The sequence below is a fragment of the Nannospalax galili genome, unplaced genomic scaffold (genome assembly GCF_000622305.1).
Source record: "Nannospalax galili isolate Female #2095 unplaced genomic scaffold, S.galili_v1.0 scaffold336, whole genome shotgun sequence".
In the NCBI taxonomy this organism is placed as follows: Eukaryota; Metazoa; Chordata; class Mammalia; order Rodentia; family Spalacidae; genus Nannospalax; species Nannospalax galili.
In genome coordinates this window covers 9,723,338-9,746,809 of record NW_008343385.1, presented here as the reverse complement: position 1 = coordinate 9,746,809, position 23,472 = coordinate 9,723,338, and the positions used below count along the sequence as shown (strand labels likewise).

At 45.3% G+C, this 23,472-nt stretch overlaps 1 protein-coding gene across 1 annotated transcript in view; it reads right to left on the bottom strand.

Moving 5' to 3' along the window:
• The window catches only part of Nid2 (nidogen 2), a 65,124-nt gene that overhangs the window by 8,750 nt on the left and 32,902 nt on the right, over positions 1–23,472 (bottom strand). Inside the window, exons 5-15 of the mRNA XM_008839578.3 lie at positions 23,169–23,318; positions 22,333–22,578; positions 19,324–19,524; positions 17,731–17,961; positions 13,384–13,527; positions 12,242–12,370; positions 10,903–11,046; positions 5,514–5,633; positions 4,485–4,733; positions 1,138–1,359; positions 402–571 (exon numbers count right to left, since the gene is read on the bottom strand). Coding sequence (XP_008837800.2) covers positions 402–571; positions 1,138–1,359; positions 4,485–4,733; positions 5,514–5,633; positions 10,903–11,046; positions 12,242–12,370; positions 13,384–13,527; positions 17,731–17,961; positions 19,324–19,524; positions 22,333–22,578; positions 23,169–23,318 — 2,006 coding nt within the window. The remainder of the gene's footprint in view (positions 1–401; positions 572–1,137; positions 1,360–4,484; positions 4,734–5,513; positions 5,634–10,902; positions 11,047–12,241; positions 12,371–13,383; positions 13,528–17,730; positions 17,962–19,323; positions 19,525–22,332; positions 22,579–23,168; positions 23,319–23,472) is intronic.

The window sequence follows — 23,472 nt, the reverse complement described above, 5'->3', positions numbered from 1 at the left end:
CCTGGCCTTTTGATCTCCAAGATATCTGTGACCTGGATGGAACCTTAGCAATGGTCATCTCCAGTTCCCCTGTAGACAGCCTCAACATCCTGACGACCCTGAAGTTCCCTTGCCATTTATCTAAACTGTCATGAGCCCACAGGAGAACAGCTGAGGTCAGTGAGACACAATTTCCAACCACAGAGCCCCATGGAAACACTGCAGTCTAGAAGCGAACTAGCATTCCCTGCACTGCAGTTCCCTGCTCTGTGGCACCAGGCTGAGAAGCCTTCAGAAAGCCACAAAGCACAGCTCCTCCACATCCCTCCTCCCCCCAACCCCACCCCTCACCCCAGGCTCAACCCCCCACACACAGCCCGGCCGGCACAAGCAGTCCAGCCCCCTGGAGAAATCCACTTTACATGCAGTGACAGCAGAGTCTTGGCAGCATCCTTCTGCAGCCTGCTGCCATTGAGGGGCAAATGGCCAATCTGCTGGCCCTGGGCATAGAGCAGGAAGGTGCCCACGGAAGGAGGGGTCACATCAGGCCGAGGTGTGGGCCGGACCGTGGGTGGAGCTACTGTGGGTATACCTGTCAGTGGGAAAGAGAGAGAAGGGATGAGAAGTGAGAAGGGAAATAAGGGCACATGGAGGGGGCCTCCAAAACGATCAAAAGTTCTTTACCCAACAGATGTGCTCCAGATGTTCTTCAAAAAAAAATTCTGATTTCTAAGGTTTTTTCAAGGATTTTGTAAATCACTGCCAATGACTAAGGAGGAAGACTACAAACACTTGCTTCCAAACAAAGCCTTTTTTTTTTTTTTTTTTGCTGTTTGTAAGTTTTGGAAGATTAAAACCTCTTTGGGGCCAAGGGTAGCTCACTCCCCTTTCACCTAGGGCTGGGGGGGCAAAGTAACCACATGCTGAACTGAGTGCCAGCTGTTCTAATGACAGAAACTGCCAAACCAACATCAAATCCAAATTGGGATCCTGAAGTGCCCAGATGATAAATCAACCCAGCACAATGCTGTGCTGACTTTGTCCCTCAGACTTGGTGAGGAACCTGGTCCCCACCCTGTCCAGAGCAAGAGAGAACCCTCCAAGGGTTGAGGAGAGTGTGCTGCTGAATGTGGTGCCACACGGGCGCTCCGTGCTTACATGCGGGTGTGGTGCCTGGTTGTGAGCGAGTGCCCTGCAGCTCTCTGCCATCTTTGTCCACACACCAGCAGAAGTCACTCTTCCCATGGCACTGCAGGGGAGTGAAATGGCCCAGGTCATCACACTGAGGCACATACTGGTCATCCTTGGGTGCACCCCCATAGTGTTCCAGCAGACTTTCTCTCCAGCGTTCACAGACGGTCCGAGGCCTCTGGGTGGGCGCTAAGCAGATGGAGAAAGAAACTTGGATTGTCAGCCAAGGTCAGTACAGTTCCAGATCCCCACTCTGACCTCCTGGACTTCCTCCTGTCCAGTAACAAAGCCTCAGCCAAGCCCCTGGATACTGGGCTAGGGAAGCACAGGTCTTCTCAGAAGTTCTTTGTGGGACTCCAGAGAAGAAACCACCACACCACGATGCTCCTGTTTCCTCAGGACTGGCTACATCAGCAGAGAACAAGGGGAGGCAAGATCTTCAATATAGTTCCCTCAGCCTGGGGATGGGGACGATCTCACTCAGGCCATTAGAGATCTACATGGACATCTGGCCTGTGCCCAGCACTCCTCTGCTGACAGGGGACTATGCAGACTATCTTTGGGGACTCAGTGGCCTATGTGATACTTAAAAACAATTATTCCTTCCCACCTTCTTCAAGCTCTAGGACCTGCTGATAAGATAGCCATGTCACGCCTGCCCTGTGGGTATCACAGAAGAAACAGCTGAAGGCCAGGCTGTACCCTGTGTAGCACTCAGTATCCCTGGAGAGTGCCACTGATTAAAAATAAAACAAGAGTAGTAGTGTGAAGAACATAGCACAGGTCACCCCATTCCTGGAACTATCTCGAAGCTGAACCTTTGCAGCAAGCTCTAGCTTTCTATGGCAATGTTGTTTCCTCTGTGTTTTCCAACATTCCCCCTACCCCAATTGTATGGTTCACACCATGATTCCTGTCCTGCTGGCTTCTAAAGTTCAGCAGTTCCCTCCCAGACTGCTGCACCAGGGCTACGGAGGCTCTGTCCCAACCACACGGTTGTGTCTACAAAGACTCCATTGGCAGTTGTTGAAATCACTTGTTCATAGAGGTTGGAGTGTCTAAAGGAGTGTAAATAAGAGGCACCCCAGTTCCTTCTTAAGTTCATCAACTCAGAGTCTATGGTCTGCAGAATCAAACACCCCATCATCTCTTTGCTACCACCATCTGGATGCATAATAGAAATCTCAGCATAAAAGTAACAAAAAGCAAGGCTCCTGCTTTCCTCAAATAAGCTTCTCCCTTTGGGTACTGGTAAGCAGCATTTGCCTCTCTCCACTGCTCAGACACAATCACCCTACAGCTGCTTTCTCTCACTCTTTATGTCTCATATGTCAAAAAGATCTCATCAGTTTTACCTCCAAAAACATTCACACTATTTTGACTTCTTGTCAACTCCCCAACCCCACCCCGGTGTCAACTTGGTTTAGGGCATCATCTCACACTGGGATCATAGCAACAGCCCTCTGACTGTCTTTCCTGTTCCCACCCTCCTGTGCCCTCCCTCCCCAAACCAGTGTATGCTCTGCCAGTAGCCACAATGGTCCGTTAAAAACCCAAAGGCATCTTAGTCCACTCTCTTCTGCTCAAAATCCTCCAAAAGAATAAAGCTAGGGACATCATAACAAGGCTGCAGGAGGACCAGTCCTCTGAGAAGGCAGGGAGATATGAATCAATCCCCAATCTCAAACCCAGCAAGCCCACTAGAGACTCAGAAGCCAAGAAGTGGCTTCCCCTCAATCTACTATACATGGGCCACAGGAAACAAAGGAGATGAAAGCAGGACTCTGACCTGCTCAAACCAGAATGGCTCAAGGACCAGGAGAGGGGAGCGCTACTTCACGGTAGGATATGCTGGGGAAGACACCAGCATGACCTCTCCTGTTTCAAGGGCCCACCCAACATGAATGTCTTCGGGTGTTTCCAGGAAACAGATCTCAAATCACTCACAGGTGGACAGCTACTTCATTTGACGCTACTTCTTCCAACCACAGATTTATTGCTCCCCTACTCTGATTGGCAAAGGTTCAAATAGAGTGTGCTTGCCCCCCTCCAACTGAACCCATTATGCAGATGAGACTAGTCAAAGATGACAGCCAGGGCCAAGCAGTGGTAGGCAAGAAGTCTGGACCATGAAAGTCTATACAAAAGAACATGCCCTCATTTTATTCATTCACATCTCAGCTATAGAGAGAGGGTGATTAAGAGGATCGCTGTGAATCACAGCACTACCAATTTTTACCTATATGAGTCTTAGAAATATTAAAGTCTTGGCCATGTCACGAATGTTAAATAATCAAAACTGGAGGGCTTGGAGATAGGGCTGGGCAGTCAAGAACAATAGCTGCTCTGGCAGAGGACCCAGTTTTGATTCTTATCACTTACATGGCAGCTTATAACCATTTGTAACTCCAGTTCCAGGGGATCTGATGCCCTCCTCAGACCTCCTGGGGCACCAGGCATACATACATATATGCAGGCAAATACTCATATACACATAATAAAAATAAATAAATCCTTAAAAAAGCAAAAGGATCAAAACTATTGGAAATCCTCCAGCTCTATTTCCCTCACACATTAAAAGCTAAGACTTGCAGTCCTTCTCAGAAGTAAAAATAAACCTTTGAATACCAAGCTCCCAGATATGAGAAGCATTTAGGCTAAAGCAGTTTCAAATGTTGCTCATCTCTGAATAATTTCTCCACCTGCAATTGACATCAACTGTGAGCATCCCATTGTGCCTCAATCTGACAGGGAGCACTCACATGATAATGCCGTGCTTGCCATAAGCACCCCAGATCATATGAAGAGATTCCTGTACCTCCTATAAAGGGAGCTGTGGCAAGAGGGCCTCCCCATTGCTATGTTGGGTTGACTAGAAAGGGGCAGGGTCATTGGGATAAAAGAATCTGCTCATGTGTCTCACACCTGTTTTTCCTATTGATATTAACAGTCTTTAGACTGCTTTCTGCAGTTGAGACATTACCTAGAAAGGCAGTTTTGCTTTTAGATAAAAGGCTAGTCTATCAAAGTCCTCTAGCTTTCTCCGGCCTCCCACAGTGGGTAACAGCCTGACCTAGACACTCAACTTCCAGCCAGTACCCATGAAGGATCTAAACAGCTGGAGTTCAATGTGTAGCAGAGATCCCATGTCATGTGTGTATCTATATGTCCCTATGAAATGAACTGCACAAAGGTGTATCATATCGTCCAAATATTCATTAGCAGAAAGAACCTAAGAGATGGCAGCCAGCCAGACCCAGGTCTGCTCACTCCAGGCCCACGCTGGCACAAAGTTCCTTTCTTGGAAGACTCACCTGGTGGTGGTCCGCAGTGGGGAGGAGTAGAGCCAGGTGGAGTCTGGGTGCCAGGGACTTCGTGGCCATTAGGGTCCACACACCAGCAGAAGCCAGTGCTGCCATGGCACTGCAGTGGCAGGAAGTTGCCCTGGTCATCACACTGGGGGATGTGGAGTCTGGACCCCGGGTAGGCGTGCTGTGCCTGAGCATAGCGGTGCTGGTGTTCACAGGGTTTCAGTCCTGTTATGGAGCCTCCTGGAACCACGGCTGAGGAAGACACAAAGGAGAAATGAAAGGTATTGTAATCCGCTTATGCTAAACAGCCACCAGAAAGCCTCCTGTACTGAAATTCTTTCCTAAATTGGAAGACACCATGACATGGGGAAAGAGCAAGGCACTGGGAGTCCTGGATTCTTGTTTTAGCTTTGCCACTATCTACTTTGTTGTGCCTAATTCCCTCAGTTCACCCTGTACATCTCTAGATAAATATAAATGTAAGGTAGCCCAGTACCTTCTCCAGCCCTCAAAGGCCTATTACCATCTGGGTGAAATAAAGAACAACCTATGGCGTCTACCCAACATTCCAAGGGACTTTGGAGAGAACAAGTCAGTCAACTAGCTCGATCCAACCCTTGGGAGCCAAAGTTTAAGTGTGAGAAGCCCTGAGTCAATGGCAGTCACACTACTCCGTGCTGGCCAAGTTCCCCGAAAGCAGTCACCATGGGTATTGACTGCTGGCTCACTAGTGTGTGTGGCTCCTACTTAATACTTCTCAGTATTTCCGCCAAATGACATTCAAGACAAAGGACATCTCTGGGGCAGTTGATCAGAGCCACTGCAAGATAGGATGAATGACAGACATGATCCAAGAAGTTCAAGTGCCAACTAGCACCTGAGGTATACAGCAGGCGGCACCAGAGGGGATATTCAGACAATGGAGAATCCACCCTCCAAGGCCCCGGACAAAGCTCCAAGAGTGGGCTGAAAAGAAAATAAAAGGGAAGGGGCTAGGAAATTCCATGCTTAATCAGGTCCTCTGTTGCTTACCCGATGTGCATTGAAACCCATCCCCATGGTATCCAGGTTGGCAATGACAGGAGAAGGATCCAGGGGTATTGTAGCAGGCAGCTGCTGGATGACATCTGTTTTCCACACATTCATCAACATCTTCAGAGGTCAGGAACAGGCACAAGAGAGGGGGAAAGGAAGGAAGGAAGACATGACTTCACTGCACACAATTTGTGACTACATAGTCTTAGTACACCTATCCTAACAAGTTACCAACTTTAGAATATCTCTTGGTCTAAACTGAAAAATGCTAAGATCTAAGAGGAAGATTAACAGAAAAAACACATCCAGGAGCATGTGAGTTAACATATGAGACCAAGAATGCTCAGGGTAGAACTCTAACGTGTGCGCACACACACACACAGAAAAATATCCTGTCCTACATTTCTAGAGTGTCTTTCCTCTTCGGTGAATTCTAGGAAGCTATTACCTTTGAACTACTAACCTTAGACTATAAATCACCAATTTCCTTTTAGTAATGCTACACAAAAGATAAATATAGGTAACAATAGTTTTTTCCTTTCTTTTCGTGGTGCCAAGAACCCTACTTTTGTAGGCATATGAAGGAGCCAGCCGAGGCTCCAAACAGTTCTGCTAATTTAGAAACATCTTCAGTCCTGCCTAAAACTTCCAATTAGCCAGAAAGTTACTTTACTTTCCACTTTTACATAAGGAGAGAAAAAAGAAGAAATATTAGTACTTTTGAAACACACACACACACACACACAAAGGATGAGCTCAGGCCCCTACACTCCCCTCATGGCTCTCTGACAATTTTCACAATCACAGTTCTCAAAACTGCAAAACCACAACACCTTGAACAAAAGTCAATCCCTACCCCTTTTTATTTCACTGATTGACGTTGGCCCATGCTGACAATAGCAAGTCACCTACTTTTTCCCATTCCCGCCTCAAAACCTCAAGAAATTCCGAGAGTGGATCTGCTAAGCCCCGGCCCAGTGGATGAGGTAAGCTGGAAAAGGAGAAGAAGTCTTCCAGAGTAAAAGGATAGTAAACAAAGGGCACAGGTCTGATCTAGGTTTGACCCCAAATAAAAATGTGAGTCATAGCCACAATAACCACGAGAATTGTTTGTAATGTACGAACAGAAAAAAAACAGGATGACGGCATGAAGCCTAGAAAACGAGAATGGGCTGTGCCAGCCCACGGCAGACACACACCAGCTTTTGAAGCCAGAGGTTTGCTAGCTGGAGTTGATGTAAACGGACTGGAAATAGGGAGGCTCTGTGGAGTGGCAGACCACACTCTCCAGAGATACCTCCTATAGCTGAGGGGCTTTCTTGGGTACCACTAAGCAACCTGTGCATCATACACAGGCATTCTATTCCTAGAACAGGAATCTCTTGTACTGCATTTAGCGTAAGATGTCTGCTTATCCTCTGCCTTGCCTAAAAACCCTGAGTGCTCCACAAGACCAAGTCTAATTCCACCTAGACAAACAGCTGGCCTTCCTGGTTACCTTCACTTCACCTCCTATGAGGTTAAGAAAGTGGTTATTTAAACAAAGCATCCTGGTTAGCAACTCGGTTACTAAAATACATGCTAACATCTTGATCCTTTGTAGCATGTGCTATCTCTTCCGAGGACAGCTCAAGTGCCCAGATGGGTGAAGAGGTGGTGGCTGTCCAGCTCCTTGAGCCTAGAAGGGGCTGTAAAACTTACTGCAGAACCAAAGCTATAAAAGTCTATATCCAGGGGCTGGAGAGATGGCTCAGCGGCTAAAAACACTGGCTGTTCTTGCAGAAGACCTGGGTTCAAATCCCAGCACCCACAAGGCAGCTAACAACTGTCCGTAGCTCCAATTCCAGGGGATCCCACAGCCCCTTCTGTCCTCCCTGGGCATTGCACGACATGGGTGCACCATGCAGGTAATACACGCATACACATAAAATAAAAATAATAAATAAAATATATTTTAAAAAATTTTTTTAAAGTTTATATCTCAGCCGGGCGTGGTGGCGCATGCCTTTAATCCCAAGACTCAGGAGGCAGAGGCAGGTGGATCTCTGTGAGCCTGGTCTACACAGTGAGTTCCAGGACAGCTGGGGCTACAGGGAGACCCCGTCTCAAAGAGACAAAAAAAAAAAAGTTAATATCTCGCCAAATACAGGAAATTAAAGCTACTGACAGTGCATCCCTTAAAATCCCACTTCCAGTGGCAACAGGAACCCCAAGCAATGACAGGAAGCAGGAATTCCTGAGACATGAGGCCAATTTCTCAACCCCAGGGAGTAGTTTCTTATGCTATTTTTGAATTAAGGGAGAGGGGATCCCCCAAAGCTGCTAAGCCTCTGGTGTTATTAAAGCTCTCACCTAAGGATTCTGATCAAACCTGAAACACAGCAGTCCTCCCCAGGCTGCTGTTGCATGGATACCATGGTGATAGCAGAGAGTAATTGTTAGAAAGGATCAGCAAGTACAAAAAAAGCCCTTGATGAGGCTTAGGATGTGACACGTGAGGAATCCCTGGCCCACAGAGCTGGAGTTATCGAATTCTACCAGAATGGCAGTCCCTGACTCCTCCTTGGAAGGCCTCCATGATGGACAACTAGAGGCCAGGCAGCAGCTCCAGGGCTTGAGTTCAGAGCTGGCTATAGCCTCTCTTCAGGAACATAAACACCAACGGGTTTGCAGGAAGTCAGAGGCCATTTCACAGGATGTATCAGCCCCTTGACAACACAGGAGCATCACTGGGGTTGGGGGTCACTGACAATACTTAGTCAATGACAGGCATGTCCAGGGGCCGACGGAAAACTTGGACAGAGAAGCAAGAGAGTCCCTTACCACCAAGGCAAGGAAAGGCAGCTCAATTCCAGCACAGTCTACTTCTCCATCATCTCTCTATTAAGCACCTCAAGAACCTGGTAGGAAAACCTGTTTAGAACCCTCAGTTTGGAATGCACGCTTTGATGCTTCAACTTCCCCTTCTGCCCTAATTCTCAACAGAACCAGCTGGAAGTCCTTGGAAACAAATTCAGCCACTGAATGATTCATTTGCTTTCCAGCCCAGTGTAATTCTCTGGTTCAGATTAACCTCTACACCACCCAGAACCCTAGTAAATGCTTTGGTCTGTAGGCCCTTACTCCCTCTCTGTTCCCTACCTGTCTAATAACACACATAGGCTCTGCAATTCCTGTCTGTGTAGCTGGGTGATCTCCCTCAGCACCTGTGAGCATAATAAACATCCTTCCTTCTATTGTCAAAACCACTTGACCATGTTTCACCCAGCAGCAACACTTAGAGCACAGAAAACCTGCATTTAACATCAGTACCACCACTTATCCCCCTCCAGAGTGAGGGTGTAGCAGGCCCTCTCCACCCAGCTTCCTGGACTCACATTTGCTCTTCATCAAGACAGTCTGATCTGCTAGCAAAGTCACCCAGATCCCTGAGGACAACATGCATGAGAATCCAGCTCCACGAGCACAGGGTGCAATCACTCCAAATGGAGGGAAGGTGGAGAAAACGTAACTCTATTTGAATCAAAGCCTCCTTCAAGTGACTCAAACCAGACTGAGAACCCAAATCCAATTGTGGCCTCACCAGGGAGCCTGTTTCTCAACAAACCGTAGTTGGAGGAAAACCCACACATCCTCTTATGGTTAGTCTGAGTAAAAATGTGTGTCTCAAAATTGCACACTTCCCACAACACAGAGCCTCCATCAAGGGTCCTTTGTTCACAGACACGAATGCTATAAAACACCTTTGACTATGAATGCATATGCACTTATATCTGACATGATATAGGTTTATTCTGCAAGTTACTTCCATGATTAGCCCAGTCTAATTTACGTGGTCCCTAACGACCTCTACCTCGTGATATGCATAGTTGTTTCATACAATCTTTCCCCTTAGAAACTTGCTTGTAACCAATATAGTAAAGCAACACTATGAACATCTTTGAGATGATGACTTCCATCTTGCTTGAAGACTTCTCAGTGGCCTTAATAAAGCAAGCTGCTATGCCGGAGAGGACAAAGGGCACAACATCTAGCAAGGGGCCGAGGCTCTTGGTCTAACAGTCCTAATGCCTCTCCAAACCAGGAAAGGCTCCTTCCCCAGTGAAGTCTTCAGATGACCCTTGCCTGAAGCCTCACTAAGAGTCCTAAGACAGCACCTGCTGAGCTGTGCCGGGATCCTTTCAGGGTGCAGATAGGTCTTGTTTGGAGCTGCAAAATTTGGGGTCATTTGTTTCCAGCAATTAATATTCTTGGGAAGTAATTCATGGCTTTGGTGTATTTAATTTGTTGGTTTCAGAGATAAAATAGAGACAATTGAAAATGTCAAAGTAAGGAGGACAAAAATTACAAAACACTGTGACTCTGAACATGCCAAAGTAGCTAACTTCATATGATCTCAGAAAGAAACCAAAGTCATAAAGGACAAGTGGGAGCAAAGAGAGAAAATGATTCCAGAAAAGATTAAAGCAAGAAGCATCTAACCTAAATTAACACTCTGATTATCAAGTCATCAACACCTAGGCTGAGACTAATTTCAATTACTTTACATGAAATGAAGAGCAAAGGAATTAAATACCTTAAAAGCATCATTTCTACTGACCTGAGCAGACAGATGTTTAAATACGAAATTCTACAGGCAAGTTATCTGTTCCATATGCCGCTCGTTTCTCACAGACAGGTGGAAGTGGGATAAACCAAGGTACATTCCACAAAGGTAGAAAAAGTGGTACTCCAGATAGGCTCCTCTCTCTCTCTCTCTCTCTCTCTCTCTCTCTAATATAGGTTATTCAGAATAGCTACATGAACTCGTAAAAGTTTTCTACATCTACCCCATGATATATGATCACACTGAAAGTTTCACAAAACACACACAGACATGGTATAACAAAACCCAGGATGAGAACATTTGGAATAGGAAAGATCTTCTTTAGGAACTGAAATCTAAAACGAAGTCTTTTCTCCTTTTTTTTAATTGCTTTCTGCATCTGCCATGATTACCTGGGCCCTCCAGATGTGCTAAGACAGCCTGGCAACCCTTGGGCTTCATGACAGATCTAAATAGCATGCCCCCACCCCACCATCTCTTCAGATGTTTGACAGGGCATGAGAGAACTTAGAAAGAGTTGTATGTGTGAATATCTCCAGCCTACACTAGCTTCAAGGAACAGGTCAAACACTCCAGGGACATCTCCTCTGAAGACAACCATAGGTGATCACTGGTCCAGTGCCAGGGGCTCACCCTTGGCCTCTTCTTCTGACCCAAAGGATACCTTCTCTCTTGACAATTCCACGGCTGGGTCAAAGGAGAGGAAAGGTCATATCTCTGTGAGGATGTGCACTTATAGGGACCATACAGAGTCTCAGAGGACTGCCCACAGGTACTCACCAGAACACTGATGCCCAGTGCCAACATAGCCTGGCAGACAGGCACAACTGAATGAGCTGCCTCCATGGGGAATGCACCAGGCCTGCCCCTCAGGAGCACACGTATGACTGCCATCCTCACAGGGGTTGGGAGGTGGAGTAACCACTGAAAAGAAAGTGAAGATGTCAAAGGTTCAAGCCTGTGAGTGGATAAGCCTTGCTCCTCACATCTCATCGACCCATCAGCCAACCCGTCAGCATTGGCACACCTGGGGATCCTAAGGATGTATGATCCCTGGCCCTGTCCCATAGTCAATCTCAATTTAACAAGATTCCTGTGAATATGCAAATGCATATGAGTTAAGAAGTGCTAGTAAGGGTTTGTGCTTAAAATATTAGGCATGATGCCAGGCATGGTGGCGCATGCCTTTAATCCCAGCACTCGGGAGGCAGAGGCAGGCGGATCTCTGTGAGTTCAAGGCCAGCCTGGTCTACATAATGAGTTCCAGGGCAGCTGGGGCTACAGGGTTTAAAAAAAAAAAAAAAAAAAAAAAAAAAAAAAAATTAGACATGATAAGTCATCCAAACAGACCTTGATTAAAGTTTATAATTCCCCAGAGCACTGCTACACACACACACACACACACACACACACACAAACAGAGTCACTCACACAGTCATAAACACTCATACAAAGTCACACACACATATACTCACATACTCATATACATACACACTCTCATATACATATAGTCACATACACTCATACATAGTCACACACACTCATACACAGTCACATACTCTCATACACATACGGTCACACACACTCATACACAGTCACTCTCATACATGTACGGTCACACACACTCATACACAGTCACACACATACACAAGCACACATACACGGTTTCTATTACTGCTGCTACTTTGTCATCTTACTGAATATTGGAGTGTGTATTTTTCTATTATCTGCTAGTTCCATCAGTGGGATAAATTTGGAATTCTAGACCTTTTGGATCCATTCTTTAGTCTGAAGTGTTTTTCAGCCTAGAGAAGGCATATGAATTGTGGATAGGGCTCTTTGGTCCTCACACGACAGGTATCTTTTAACGTCAGTTCTCTCTAGACTTGGAGTGTTTCTAGGGAGGTTCATCCAGTAAACACAAAAAAAAAACCTAGTTGGGGCAAAACAACCATAACACACCAACAGGACTAGATTGAACTGTAGCAGGGGGTCACTTCAACACAAATCATGTTTTCAAAAAAAACCGTAAGACAGTGCTTCCATATGGCAGGAGACGAGACGTTAGTAGATTACGTGGCAGGACTCTGCTGAAGCGAGAAATGGCTTTGGTACTCACAGATGCAAGTGTGCCGGTCGTCTGCAAACTGGTAGCCACTTCGGCATTCACACCTATAGCTTCCCAGGAGGTTGATACACATTGAGTTGGGGCCACAGCGGTGGAAGCCAGAGGCACATTCGTTTACATCTAAAAAAAATAAGAACGGAAAAGTTCTGCTGAGCCAAGGGTTCCAGAGGTGAAAGGTCTGACAGCTGTTCTTCTACCTCCAGGAGGCTTCAATGAGATGTGCGGTCAGCAGTGAACCAATGGAAATGTAGGACCCCTAAGCATCAGGCACAGCTCCAAGCTGCAGACCATCCGAAGGAAGCAAAATTTGTGTCAACTCTTTCCAAGGTCAGAAATCTTTAAACGTTTTCTTTAAAACATTAGAAGGAAAATCTATAACAAAAAATTTAGGCGTGAAGAAACGTCTACTGCTGTCTTGTTTGGGATATACTAGATAAAACAATCACAAAGCCTAAATTTTAAGAAAAAATGGCTTTTTGTTTTGTTTTTCGCTTTTTGAGACAGGGTCTCCCTGTAGTCCCAGCTGGCCTGGAACTACCTATGTAAACCAAGCTGGCCTCCACCTCACAGAAACCTGCCTGCCTCTGCTTCCCAAATGCTGGGATCAAAGGCATGCATCACCCCACCTAGCTAAAACAGTTTTGTTGTTGTTGTTGTTGTTGTTTTTTCTGGTCTTTTTGAAACAGGGTTTCCCTGTAGCCCCAGCTGGCCTGGAACTCACTATGTAGACCAGGCTGCCCTTCAACTCACAGAAATCCGCCTGCTTCTGCCTCTCAAGTGCTGGGACTACAGGCATGTGCCACCAAACCCAGCTAAAACAGCTTTTTTAAAGTGAATCTAAGGCTATTTAATATAGGCTCAAAATTAATGAAAACTAAAAATACCCAAGAATTACAAAAGATGGCTCCTTTTTATAACGCCAACCCCAAAGGCCCACCTCTAAACTATCTTTTCAAACCTAGCCAGATGAGAGCTTAGTTTTCATCTAACTGCATCCAGATAAACAGCAGCTAAAATCATTGACTGGTGGACAGCCACAAAGACCATAGGTGCTTGTCATCTATAGATGTGATTCTGGAGAGGCAAAGTAAAAACAAGGGTCACATGACAGAAGCAGTGAACGTGTTTCTTACCAACACAACTCCGTCCATCTCCCTGGAACCCAGGGGCACACTCACAGGTATAGTCCACACCTGTCCCTGGGTGGCACCGTGCTGTTGTGTCACAGGTATGGCTCCCATCATAGCAAGGATTCACTGGAGCAAAGTCTGAACCCACTGAATAGGCAGAGGAAAAACACAGGCATGGTGAGGCTGCTGCAGAAGGATGGTGGGGAAGGAAGGGGTCCTTGGAGCTGACTGCATGCCCATCTGTGTTTGTGGAGCACATGGCAGCCTTGCTATGTTATTATTATCAAAGCGAGGGTGGACTACCTGTGTCTCGGATTTAAATTTCAGAGTGGCTTCCTTTTGCCTGCCCTATAGACAAGTCCTCTGGCTTTCAGTAGATGTGCAACCAGGGTAAGAAAGTATCTAGCATCACCTTTTATTTAAAAGTGCCTTTGCTCAGGCCAGGAGTGGTGGCGCACGCCTTTAATCCCAGCACTCGGAACGCAGAGGCAGGGGGATCTCTATGAGTTTAAGGCCAGCCTGGTCTACATAGTGAATTCCAGGACAGCTGGGGCTACAGGGAGACCCTGTCTCAAAAAGACCAAAAAAAAAAAAAAAAAAAAAAGGCCTTTGCTCTAGCATTTTTTGAGGATCTAGGGATAACAAAAAAAAAAAAAAAAAAAAAAAAAAAAAAAAAAAATGCCTTTGCTCTAGCATCTTCTGAGGATCTCAGGATAACACTATGTGCTAGACTGTGGTCTCCATCATGGGAAGTTTCACGTGTAAGGAAAGTGAGTGAAACATGGAGAAATTATTTGCACTCACAAGGTCAGGAAGTGGGTTGGCAAAGATTCAACCTCTAAACTGCACTCCAAGTTTGGCAATCTTACAGGAAATTTCAGTTTCTATGCATTAAACCCAATTTATAATTTTGCTTTAAAAATTGTTTTAGCTTTACTATCATTATGGGTGTATGTGTGTACATATATACATGATTTGTGTATGTGGGTGCATGCGTAGAGGTCAGAGGACAACTTAGTGGAGTTGTTTTTCTCCTTCCTTCCTTCCTTGAGTTCCAGGGACCAAACTTATCTTTACTACTGAGCCATCTCAACAGCCCCCAAAACTTGCTTTTTTAAGATTCCTAAGTTCACATGAATAGAAATGGCTTTCCCAGGACTTGCTCTTCAGGACTAACATTGCAGTGGATCCATCCACACCTGACTGTTAGCATCTGAAGTCTCCCCTAAAGAACTTCTAGACACAGTGTAACAGTGAGTGGTCAGTGAAGGTTTCCTGACAGGCACTGTTCTAAACTTCTACATTCCCCCACCCCACTCAATCCTCACAATTACATATATAGACCATGGTCAGCATTACTATCACACCTCCATTTTTAGTGCAACACAAAGAAAACGAAGTAATTTGCCTAAGCTTACCGTTAGAAGAAGCAGAGAGAATCATAATTAGATCAAAATTCAAACACTCATGTTGGGGCCTGTGCTGCCCACCTTTCTCAGCTGAAACCCTAACTAGAGGAACTTCAAAAGTTATCTAAGCCAAAAGTTCAGAGAGCAGGAGTGAATTCCAGCCAATGACTCCATTAACTTTGTCTTCCTGCTTACTTTTGATTCCTTAGTTGCAAAATGCAAATAAAACAACTTACATCTGCCAGAACTTCTTTTAGAATTGGGACACAATATATTTCCAGGGTGATGATCCTACCAGCAGGTCTGGCAGCTCCCATGGACTGCACCCTTCCTCCTCAGTGTGACCACTCTTCATCCTCATCTGAGGTTTTTGCTTTGCCTCAATCATCTTGAATTCTAATCTTAGACAGAAAAGGCTTCAAGAGCCCCAACTACTGAAGGTCCCTGTTGGGCTCTACTCTGAGTCATTTCTGCTACTGCAGGGCTCCTGGCAAGCTATAACTGCAGTCTCTGCCTTGTGTGCCTATGTCCAAGCCCCGTCTTGGCAGGCAGGTTAGCATGCCCCAAGTCCAACCAGAGTGGTTTTCTCACTCTATTAGAGGTCAGAATCATAGCATATTAGATGCCTATCATAGCATAGTAGATGCCTCTGCAGGGCCACTTCCTCCCAGATTCTCTGTCACTTCTAGTTCACCCAGTGTCTCCTCAATCACCTTATGCTCAGATTTACCCAAAGTAGCCTCTGGTCTGCTCCCCAAGTGCTCTGCTGCACGGGCTGGGCTTCTTGCCAGTCCTTGGGACTTCTGACCACCTCCCTAGCACTTTAGCCTCCCAGCTGCCCAAGTTACAGCTCTGGGTTTTTTCTAGGTTTACTGTAAATTGAGATACCTTGGCTCAGATTGCCTCGCTTTTCGGTAAACTTATCATCCACTTCATAAGAAACATCACAGTGGGGTCGTGCAGCAGAGCAGTCATTATTAACTCCCCTATTACTGCCGGAAAACCAGGAGGGTGCTGGTTTTGTCCTTGGTTCACCTCAAGGCTGAAGTAACAGTATCTTTGCCAAAGCAAAAGCCCAACAAATGGCCCAGTACATTTCAAAACCTGATGAACTTAGGTTAGCGAATGCCTAGCTCTCCCTAAGCCATGTAGCCCCCCTGGGAAGTGTCTGGAAAGCCCAGTTAACTTGAGCATGTAGACTTGAGCAAGTTTCTGAGTCAGTCCCCAGCCAGGTTTTAACTAAAGGACAGGTTCATGTCCTCACTGAGGGTCCCATGTAAGACAAGAACCTCACTCTCTCTGCTCTTATTTCTCCATTTTAGGAGAAGATTCTGTGCAAAATGCCTGGAATAGCTTCCCAAATGGAAAAGCTATCTTCAAAATGTTTTAATTTACAAACACTAATGCTTAGCCTCTTACCCGGCTTTTTCCAGCATCAAAATTTTACCAAGTTGCATTCTGGCAAAAATTAGAACAGTCATATGGACATCAGAGCTTACCCCTCTGCTAATCATTAAAAGGGAAAAAAGAATTTTAAAGGCAGTCCAAAGGTAATCTGTAATCTTACTGTACTTACATTAGGAAGAATATGTCCATGATTACATGGTACTACCTTAAAAGGTAACTCGGTGACAGGACTAGTTAGATAATTCAGAGTCCAGCCAGGGGGAAAATGCAAAACCCCTTATTAAGAAAAATACCTTTAAAAGTTAAAAATTTAAAGTGCAGCTATTTCGGTGACAATAAACTCTAAGCCAAGTATGGAGCCCTTCTATGCCTAGACCCCTGTTCACTGAATGTGGTAATGTTTTAAGAATACATTCCTAAAACCGCTTTGCTATTCGTAACTTGTAAGCCTGCTAGCTTTCCTCCTCTCGCAGTAAGTCAAGAACAGCCGTGTCCTTCTTAAGCCATTTCACATTTCACCCTCTTAAAATACTGACTCCCTGACACAGGATCTGGAACTCATTTACTCGTTCAATCAGAGGGAAAGAATGGTTTCCTTAAAGGAGCCATCACTGGGCTTCATTGAAAGGCCCTCTGCCAAAAGTCTCCCCAGCTCCCTGAGGATGGATGGGCATCATTCCCGGGTCCTGATCTGTGACACCACAAAGGACAGCCAACTCATGCTGGAAGCTCAAACAACTGTGGGAGATGGACTCCTCTCCCTCTCTGGGATAGAAACATGCTAACTGTGACACACCTGGGAAAACCCCATGATGCCCACATCCCCCCCACAGCTGTATGGTTCACATGCCTCGAAGTCGGATGATAGTTCACTCTGGAAAAGCTAAAGACTTAACAAGCTCATGTGCAGTGAAGAGGAGAGAAAGGGGGTTTACTTCCAGATCCTTTTTTGACGTTTTTCTTTTCTTTCTCTGATTCAGATAGAAGGAATGCACTGCTGGAGTGAAGTATGGTTAAAAGCCACACAGACTCTTTGCAAGCTGGTCTATACCAGAGGCTATTGTGAAGCCATTGAAGCGCAGCGGGCTTGTGTGGGGCCCATGTGGGCTCTGTGCTCAGTGCCAGCGTTTGAGTCCTGGCCTGCCATTTACCAGCTGCCCTCCAGGGATCGAACTCAGGTTGCCAAGCCTGCACACAAGAGTGTCTACCCACAAGGTTTCTCCATGAACTTGAAGCTCACCAATCTGGCTACGGTGGCTGATCAATGAGCTCTAGGGGTCTGCTTGTGTCCCCCTCCAGCACTGCCACCTATAACTGGATGCTGCTACAAACTAGCCTCAGGCGTTGTGTTCTACTTCCTGACCTTTGGCAGTACAGTGTTCTAGAAGCTCCATTCCTGCCTGCTTCAACCTCCAGGACAGGGCCTCTGCTTAAGTCACTCATGTGGCAATCATCCACCCTCACTCATCTAATTGTTCTGAGGCTTCCTAAGAAGGACATAATATTTGCCCAATAACAAAGACACGACACTTACCTTCAACAGGGCCAATCTGATTGGTCACAGCAAACCTAAGCACACCTTCATCCTCACTGTACAGAGCAAAAACCCGGTCCACAGTCAGCTGCTGGGTGGCAGGGATGGTCTGGTGTCTGGGGGCGTGCCTGCACGCCTGGTAAGTGATGTTCTGGTGGATGCGGTATGACAATGTTTGGTTGAGAGAACCGGAAGTGAGAGCATAATCTCTGGAACTTGTGGAGGTCACGGCTGCAATGGACATTTTACGGGCAAATGGGTTAGGTTTTTCTTTAAAAAAAATATATATATATATATATATAAACCAGAAATATTCATGGGGAAGAGGAAGTTTTACAGTTTTCATCAGATTCCTGGAGCACATTCCCTTAAGAACTCCCTAAGGTTCTCTAAGAAATTTGCAAGAAATGACCTAAACTCTCCTAGAACCTGAGTAGATCCAAAGCACTGGGGCTTTGTACTGCAGCCACTACAACTGCTGCTGTCCTTACACGCCAGAAGTGTTACAAAGTGTGCCGGGTACATGCCACTCACTCACTCCTCACACAGCCCAGCAAGGTGGGCATTGACTGTGTGAGCTTAGTTAGCAGCCCAAGAGAGAGGGCTAGAATGTGGTAAGGCTGGAACTGGAACTACAAACGGCCTGACTCTACATCTCAAGATTCAAGCCACATTCCAAAGAAGTAAGTGATGCCAACACCCTGAACTTTAGTAAGTCTGCAAGGAAAGGACCAGGTTGGTCCTTTCAGACTGGGAGTTGAGCCAGGGTCCTGGTCTATTCTGAACACAGTCAAGGTCTGTGTCCCATTCTTTTCCCTGCATCTCCATTCTGGCTTCCAGCTCTCACACTATAGAAGCCAGGGGCATAGAACAGGCACAGCTCAAGCCAAATGACCAAAATGACATCAGCGACCACAGCAGCACCTTGGATGCAGCTCAGTATTACACTCACACGGGGTGTCCATCCTTTTCACATTGTGACATGATGTTGTCATCTACAAATGGAAGGGGCCCCATTCATAGCTATCCTGGGATGCATGCAGTCCATGGGTCACAGGTTGGACATACCTTGTACAATTTATCGCACCTTATGAAATGTATTAACCATGTAAGGTAATCAGAAAGAGATGCTTTTAATCGCAGGCTTTCAAGTGTTAGGTGATCTCTCTCACAGACTTTAAATGGCCAGTCCAAGTTGTAAATGAATTTTTATCTTGACTCCAAATCCCAAGTTAGTTTTACAACACTGTGCAGCATTGTTCTGTGACTTTTAAGGCAGACTGAAATCGTCAGATGAAAGAGTTACAGGAAAAATATATACTCTAATAATGTATTTCATGCCAAGGGTGGTATGTTTTATCATTTCTACTAGAAAGTAATGTGTAAAGATACTGGCATTGCTATGTAGAAGTCAGTATTCTGCTCACCTACACTACTTACACTTCCTAAAGACAAGAACAAAATAGTATTACATCATTTCGTGTTCCACACAGCTCCAGAACATTCCACACAGCTACTCATTTAACCCTCATCACTAACCTGCGAGACAGTTACCATGTCCACTTTCTAGATTTGGAAACTGGCCACACATACCTGAGTCCGAGTAATGATAAAGCTCTTTGTATGGAGTAATGTGGGCTGTGAAGTTTGCTGGGATGAAGGGCACTTGGCCTTCAATGTTGGTCTTAATGCTCAGATAGTTCTCTGGGTCAAGTCCCTCAGCAGTTTGAGTGACATGAACCCTCTCCTCTCCCGGGTAGAAAGTAACTTCCATGTCATGGATAAAGGTAGCGCCTGTGGGGTACAAAAATTCAGCACAGGCGTGACAAGAGGTCTTGCTTAAATCATTACCAGGACTGGCTAAGACACAGTGGTAGAGCAAGCGCTTGCCTAGCACATATGAAGCATAGATTCATGTAAGTAATTACTAGTATGTACTTCCTCCTCCTGATTTCTACTGCTGTTAGGGATGATGTCCAAGGAGATTCATTCATATCCAGACTCAGTCTTATCAGCTGTGGATTTCCTATTCTTCCTAAGTTCTAAATGAAAGAATCTCACTTCATCCTGCCCTGCCTCACACTCTTTCTTTTTATAGATGCCTGCATTCTGTAAGAAATAAACCCTGGAGTGTTCTTTCTGAGACTGACAGAATTATAAAAGCAAACAAGGACACACACACACACACACACACACACACACACACACACCAAACCAACAAACAAGCAAGCAAACACACGCACACACACAAAATAAACCAGGATACCCAATTAAGTTTAAATTTCAGATAAACAATAAATACATTTTTCATGTATGTCCTATGCAATATTTGGGACATACTTAAACAAACAAAAAAACATTCACTGTTTATCTGAAATGTAAACTTAACTTGGTATACTTTTGACCCAAGGTTTTATTCAAATTTTGATTAAAGGCATCATCCTTTAAACAGATACTGAGCTATACAGCGGGAGGTAGAGAAAGAACTTTTCTCATACTATTTTACACACAATAAAGGAAATAAGAGTTTCCGGGCAGGCATATGAGAAGCCAAAGAGCATCCGTACACCATGGCTATAAAAGGGAAGTCCTTTGACCAGCAGCACTGCATCTCCCAAGGGCTTGTTAGCAAAGCAGGGTCCCAGGCCCACCCCTGGCACTGTGCATTCCCACAAGCCATCCAGGTAATCTGTGTGCTGCCTAAAGTGTGGAAAGCAGGGCTGGAGAGATGGCTCAGCGGCACTGGCTGCTTTTGCATAGGACCCGAGTTCAGTTCCCAGCACCTACATGGTGGCAAACGCCTGTCTCTAACTTCAGTTTCAGGGAATTTGACACCCTCTTCTAAGTGCATTGCATGACACAAGTGCACTTATATACATGCAGGCAATACACTCATACACACAAAATATATGTAAGTGCACCCATGCCATACAACACCCATGGAGGCCAGAGGCGGGTGTTGGGGACCCTGCAACTGGAGTTACGGACAGTTGTTAACCACCATGTATGTGGGTGTTAGGAACTGAGCCTGGGTACTCTGCAAGAGCAGCCAGTGCTCTTAACCACTGAGCCACCTCTCCAGCCCCAAGAAACTTATTTTAAAGCAATGTTTTGGTATACAAATAATTTTTACTACTTAGTTAAGATGTAAGAAAGTTTGCATAACAAATGAGATGGACATGGTTGTTTATTTTTATACAAAGAATTAAATCTTAGCTGGGTATTTCATACTGCAGAAGGAGCATCTTTTAACATTTTTCAGAGCTGATGGATACATTGATCTTAGAATCATCAATGTGGAAAATGGTGCTGTACACAAATATTTTATGCAGAATGGCAGAAGTATGCTTAGGAATATCTCAGAAATTGTTGAAAATTCTGTTCAAATTCCAAGCCACAATTCATTGGATAGTTTTTCATGAAACTGAAGTCAGGAACTCAAATAGAAATTTTTTTTAAAAACAATTTTTTAATTTATTATTTTTATTTTATGTGTATGTGTGTATTGCCTGCATGTAGGTCAGTGCACCTGTGTTGTGCAATGCCTGCAGAGGTCAGAAGAGGCTGTCGGATTCCCTGGGACTGGAGTTACAGACAGTTATTAGCTGCCGTGTGGGTGCTGGGACTCGAACCTGGGTCTTCTGCAAGAACAGTCAGTGTTCTTAACCACTGAGCCATCTCTCCAGCCCCTCAAATAGAAATTTTTAAAGTCTGACATTATAACAATATAATAGAAAGATACACTAATTTGACACTTATACACTGAGAAATGATGGTAGGAAAGTATTAAAAATCTTTATCAGTAATTAAACCATTATGATTCCATAAGAGCACTGTATTATAACAAAAACACTATAATTCGTGACATAAGATAGTCTCAAGCTGGGCATGGTGGCACACACCTTTAAAATCAGCACTTGGGAGGGAGAGGCAGGTAGATCTCTGTGAGTTCGAGGCCAGGTTGGTCTACAAAGTGAGTTCTAGGCCAGCTGGGGCTACAGGGAGATCCTGTCTCACAAAAGAAAAAAAAAAAGATAGCCTCGAATCCGAGCCCAGGTAGCAAGGTGCACGTGTTATGTGTTGTGCGTTTAGAGCCAAGGCTGCAGTGAAAGCAGGAAATGTGCCGTGTGGTGGGGGGTGGGGCTACCAGAAACACCTCAGATTCATGATGTGTTTCATTTTGAATTAATTTTTGGCTACTAGGCATAAAGAAACCTTTTACTATTATCAAATTTTTAGCTACCCCACATTGTTATGCAACCTTATTTATGGTCAAGACCCACAGTTTGAGAATCTATGGCCTATATTACTGTACACTGGGGATGTGGGGCACCCCATTTTCCAGAAGTAAAATCATCTCTAGGTACCCCTTGGGTACTGTTTTCACATCCCTATTTGCAAACTGTACACAATAATTCAAAGCCTGACAAATACACTTCAACTAATTGGGATAAGAGGACACAAATGTTTCTAACTGAACCATCCTACGTATCAGAACAGCTGGGCAAACATTTAGAAGCCCAGGTATAAAAGCTCCAGGCATCAACTGAAGGAGTAGCACAGTAAAGCCTCTCCACCCTCTAGGATGTTCCACCCTCTCACCTGTGAGGCTGAAGCCATTCTCAGAGCCAGGTTTTTCCAAAGCAAAGAGCCAACCAAACAGGCCTCCGATTGGCATAACTGGGAGAAGGGCCTGGGCTGCCGGCTGTGGGATATGACTAATGGCTGTGTAGGCTCTGCCGTCGTTGCCCACAATGTAAGCATGCAGGTCCACGTCTGTGAAGTGCACGGGGGTGTGGCCCACACGGAGGTGGCCACTCACTTTCCCATTGACCCGGTGAGGTGCCCCTGAAAGATAGAAAATCCCATCAGCCTTGGCATGGGTATACACAAACAGGACAGTTCTCCCTATAATTTCCAATGTTCACTCTCACAAATCACTTTAACTTTTAATATTATTAATATTAATATTTCTTTTTCCTCAAAACAAGATCTATGTATACCCCACTCTAGCTTACAACTCACTCCATAGTCCAGGCTGGCCTTCAACTCTCAGGTCTTCTGCCTCAGCCTCTCTCCTGGCTGCTAGGATTAGAGGTACATACCACCACCACAGAAGGCAAGTCACTTCAGTGATTAACCAACCAGTTATTCATCTAGGACCCAGTCCTGTCTGTGATCTTTTCCCCCTTCCTGGCTCATTCCCCTCCCCTTCAGCTCCAAGGAGCTGGGAGGGGAACAAAGAGAAAATATCTAGTAATTCCCAAATTGGGAAATCAGTCCAAACCTACTACTCAAACGTTTACTGAACGCTTGCAAGTTGCTAGTGCTTCGATGCAAGAGATGGAGATGTACGGTCCAGCACGCAGAGCTCACAGCAGTAGCTGGAAGTGTCCCACAGCGGGGTTACACAGAACAGCCCCAGCCCCGTCAATCACCTTCTGGCAAACAGTGCTTCCCATTTCCATAAAACCTAGACTGGCAATGGCAGCAAAAGCCGGTGGTGTAGTCTGTGCAGAAGGCGTGCTGTGAGCACTGGCCGTGGTTGCGTTCGCAAGTTTCCTTGTTGGCAGCATTATATGAGAAGACTGCAAAATAAAACAAACGAGCATTAGAAAGACCAAGGGATTCCAGCGGCATCGCTGCCAAGCTTCATCGCACGACATCTGCTCCATAAAGTCAGTGTGGAGTGTAATAAACAAATAGGTTTTGATGCTTTAAGAGACAGGAATAACATTCAGC